At 50.4% G+C, this 4,843-nt stretch overlaps 1 protein-coding gene across 1 annotated transcript in view; it reads right to left on the bottom strand.

The window, feature by feature from the left end:
• Positions 1-992: 992 nt before the first annotated feature.
• Positions 993-4,843, bottom strand: part of MSRB1 (methionine sulfoxide reductase B1) — a 20,057-nt gene continuing 16,206 nt past the window's right edge. The window contains exon 4 of the mRNA XM_078623661.1: positions 993-1,740. Coding sequence (XP_078479787.1) covers positions 1,712-1,740 — 29 coding nt within the window. The 3' untranslated portion in view covers positions 993-1,711. The remainder of the gene's footprint in view (positions 1,741-4,843) is intronic.

The raw sequence follows: 4,843 nt of genomic DNA, 5'->3' as shown, positions 1-4,843 counted from the left end.
GATTTGGAATCGGCACCCCAAAATTACATTACGACCGTTGGAATACCTCGTGCCACAAAAAGTGTCTTGACCAGTGTAATCATCCGTTTTCGAGGGGGGGGGGGGGGGGGGTTGGGGGGGGGGGGTCTGACGTCACCGTCGTTTTTACGAAGAACAACGACTAGACGGGGGGAGGGGGGGGCGAGCGTCACGTGACATCCGCGCCCGCGGGGCCCTACTGACGTCAGGGTTTGCCCAAGGGGCGCATCACGGAGTGACGTCTCGCCGTGACCACCACCGGCCACGGAAGAAAAGCGACGGCGGTGATCCCCTCGCTCCTTCGGTTACGAAGCCAACGTTACGATGGATGCTGTGAGAACCCGATTAGAAATTATACTTATTGTTTCGATTTAAAGCTTTCGTGACTGCAGGGATTCATCTTCTTGGTTCTTTCGGTAAAGTCACGTAGAATGGAAATAATACAAATTTAACATCATAAAATAATTCTCACGACGTTTCAGCCACAACGCAAGCAGCCGTCCTCAGGTGGAGAACAGGTCTGTCGAGTAGACAGATCCTGAATGACACACTCCAGGCTTGGAGCGACTATTTAGGCTGGGCTAATCGCATATCTGCATTTTCCATAAATATGCTAAATTCCTCTTGATATGCAAATTCTTTTGAACTGGGACCCCATGGTCAGGGGTCAGCAAACCAAAATAACAAGAGGAGGAATTCGTCCTTCTGGGTTCTTTCGGTGAAGTCACGTAGAAGGGAAGTAATAAAATAATAAAAATAAAACATAATAATATAATTCTCACGACGTTTCGGCCACAACGCAAGCAGCCGTCCTCGGGTGAAGACCAGGCCGAAACGTCGTGAGAATTGTATTTTATTATGTTGTGTTTTTATTATTTTATTATTTCCATTCTACGTGACTTTACCGAAAGAACCAAGAAGATGAATCCCTGCAGTCACGAAAGCTTTAAATCGAAATTTGGGAGGAATTCGTGTTCGAATTCGGCAAAAGCAAAGCGCTCCGTATTTCAAGAGCCGCGAGGCGAGTCCTGAAGGAGCCGAACGCGGCTCCGGTAGCCCCCCGAACTAAATTAGCGACGGCTTAGCAGAGAAGGGGGGAAGAGGGAGAATTAAAAATGAGGGGGGGGGGGGGCAGATGAATGCTCTGGTGGGGGGCACGCGACGCACGTCCGGTTATCAGGGTCGACTACGCGCGGTGCGGTACAAGTCCACCCCAACTCGGGCCTGCCACTCAGGCTTTCGTCGCGTTGTGAGCCTTGTCGTTCTTCTGCTGCTGCTGCTGCCGCTGCTACTGCTGCTGCTGCTGCTGTTGCTGCTGCTGCTGATGCTGCTGCTGCTGCTGCAGCTGCTGTTGCTGCTGCAGCTGCTGTTGCTGCTGCTGCTGATGCTGCTGCTGCTGATGCTGCTGCAGCTGCTGTTACTGCTGCTGCTGATGCTGCTGCTGCTGCAGCTGCTGTTGCTGCTGATGCTGCTGCTGCTGCTGCTGATGCTGCTGCTGCCGCTGCAGCTGCTGTTGCTGCTGCTGCTGAGGTTGAGAAGATTGAGGCTCGTCGCCCCACCACCACCCGCTTTGTTGTGAGCCGTCCGTCCGTGGCGCTTGCATGACTCGGTGACCTTCCTGGACATCGTCGCCATCGTCGCCACCGTCGCCACCATCGCCACCACCACCGCCACCACCGCCACCACCGCCGCCCTACTTGCCACCAGTCCCTTTAGCTTTGTCTGCAATCGCGAGATACGGTGCGACATTAAGTGCTCCGTTCTTTTTTTTTTTAAACGTCGTTATCGCGATCCTCTGATTTTATATTACGAATGCTTTCGCGCTGGGCTAGAACGTGGGGGAGATCATACAAACTCCACTCACTCTCACTCTGTAGAACAAGGGGAGATCATACAAACTCCACTCACTCTGCAGAACAGGGGGAGATCATACAAACTCCACTCACTCACTCTGCAGAACAGGGGGAGATCATACAAACTCCACTCACTCACTCTCACTCTGCAGAACAGGGGGAGATCATACAAACTCCACTCACTCTCACTCTGTAGAACAGGGGGAGATCATACAAACTCCACTCACTCTGCAGAACAGGGGGAGATCATACAAACTCCACTCACTCACTCTGCAGAACAGGGGGAGATCATACAAACTCCACTCACTCACTCTGTAGAACAGGGGGAGATCATACAAACTCCACTCACTCTGCAGAACAGGGGGAGATCATACAAACTCCACTCACTCACTCTCACTCTGCAGAACAGGGGGAGATCATACAAACTCCACTCACTCTCACTCTGTAGAACAGGGGGAGATCATACAAACTCCACTCACTCTGCAGAACAGGGGGAGATCATACAAACTCCACTCACTCACTCTGCAGAACAGGGGGAAATCATACAAACTCCACTCACTCACTCTCACTCTGCAGAACAGGGGGAGATCATACAAACTCCACTCACTCTCACTCTGTAGAACAGGGGGAGATCATACAAACTGCACTCACTCACTCTGCAGAACAGGGGGAGATCATACAAACTCCACTCACTCTGCAGAACAGGGGGAGATCATACAAACTCCACTCACTCACTCTGCAGAACAGGGGGAGATCATACAAACTCCACTCACTCACTCTGCAGAACAGGTGGAGATCATACAAACTCCACTCACTCTCACTCTGTAGAACAGGGGGAGATCATACAAACTCCACTCACTCTGTAGAACAGGGGGAGATCATACAAACTCCACTCACTCACTCTGCAGAACAGGGGGAGATCATACAAACTCCACTCACTCTGTAGAACAGGGGGAGATCATACAAACTCCACTCACTCTCACTCTGCAGAACAGGGGGAGATCATACAAACTCCACTCACTCTCACTCTGTAGAACAGGGGGAGATCATACAAACTCCACTCATTCACCCTCACTCTGCAGAACAGGGGGAGATCATACAAACTCCACACACTCATTTTCACTCTCTGCAGAACAGGGGGAGATCATACAAACTCCACACACTCATTTTCACTCTCTGCAGAACAGGGGGAGATCACACAAACTCCACTCACTCACTCTCACTCTGCAGAACAGGGGGAGAACATACAAACTCCACTCACTCACTCTGTAGAACAAGGGGGAGATCATACAAACTCCACTCACTCACTCTGCAGAACAGGGGGAGATCATACAAACTCCACTCACTCACTCTGCAGAACAGGGGGAGATCATACAAACTCCACTCACTCACTCTGCAGAACAGGTGGAGATCATACAAACTCCACTCACTCTCACTCTGTAGAACAGGGGGAGATCATACAAACTCCACTCACTCTGTAGAACAGGGGGAGATCATACAAACTCCACTCACTCACTCTGCAGAACAGGGGGAGATCATACAAACTCCACTCACTCTGTAGAACAGGGGGAGATCATACAAACTCCACTCACTCACTCTGCAGAACAGGGGGAGATCATACAAACTCCACTCACTCTGTAGAACAGGGGGAGATCATACAAACTCCACTCACTCTCACTCTGCAGAACAGGGGGAGATCATACAAACTCCACTCACTCTCACTCTGTAGAACAGGGGGAGATCATACAAACTCCACTCATTCACCCTCACTCTGCAGAACAGGGGGAGATCATACAAACTCCACACACTCATTTTCACTCTCTGCAGAACAGGGGGAGATCACACAAACTCCACTCACTCACTCTCACTCTGCAGAACAGGGGGAGAACATACAAACTCCACTCACTCACTCTGTAGAACAAGGGGGAGATCATACAAACTCCACTCACTCACTCTGCAGAACAGGGGGAGATCATACAAACTCCACTCACTCACTCTGCAGAACAGGGGGAGATCATACAAACTCCACTCACTCACTCTGCAGAACAGGTGGAGATCATACAAACTCCACTCACTCTCACTCTGTAGAACAGGGGGAGATCATACAAACTCCACTCACTCTGTAGAACAGGGGGAGATCATACAAACTCCACTCACTCACTCTGCAGAACAGGGGGAGATCATACAAACTCCACTCACTCTGTAGAACAGGGGGAGATCATACAAACTCCACTCACTCACTCTGCAGAACAGGGGGAGATCATACAAACTCCACTCACTCTGTAGAACAGGGGGAGATCATACAAACTCCACTCACTCTCACTCTGCAGAACAGGGGGAGATCATACAAACTCCACTCACTCTCACTCTGTAGAACAGGGGGAGATCATACAAACTCCACTCATTCACCCTCACTCTGCAGAACAGGGGGAGATCATACAAACTCCACACACTCATTTTCACTCTCTGCAGAACAGGGGGAGATCACACAAACTCCACTCACTCACTCTCACTCTGCAGAACAGGGGGAGAACATACAAACTCCACTCACTCTGCAGAACAAGGGGGAGATCATACAAACTCCACACACTCATTCTCACTCTCTGCAGAACAGGGGGAGATCACACAAACTCCACTCACTCACTCTCACTCTGCAGAACAGGGGGAGAACATACAAACTCCACTCACTCTGTAGAACAAGGGGGAGATCATACAAACTCCACACACTCATTCTCACTCTCTGCAGAACAGGGGGAGATCACACAAACTCCACTCACTCACTCTCACTCTGCAGAACAGGGGGAGAACATACAAACTCCACTCACTCTGTAGAACAAGGGGGAGATCATACAAACTCCACACACTCATTCTCACTCTCTGCAGAACAGGGGGAGATCACACAAACTCCACTCACTCACTCTCACTCTGCAGAACAGGGGGAGAACATACAAACTCCACTCACTCACTCTGTA

This window comes from Lampetra planeri, unplaced genomic scaffold (assembly GCF_965212315.1).
Source record: "Lampetra planeri unplaced genomic scaffold, kcLamPlan1.2.h2 scaffold_365, whole genome shotgun sequence".
NCBI lineage: Eukaryota > Metazoa > Chordata > Hyperoartia > Petromyzontiformes > Petromyzontidae > Lampetra > Lampetra planeri.
The sequence above is the reverse complement of the archived record's forward strand: the minus strand, read 5'-3'. Positions and strand labels throughout refer to the sequence as shown.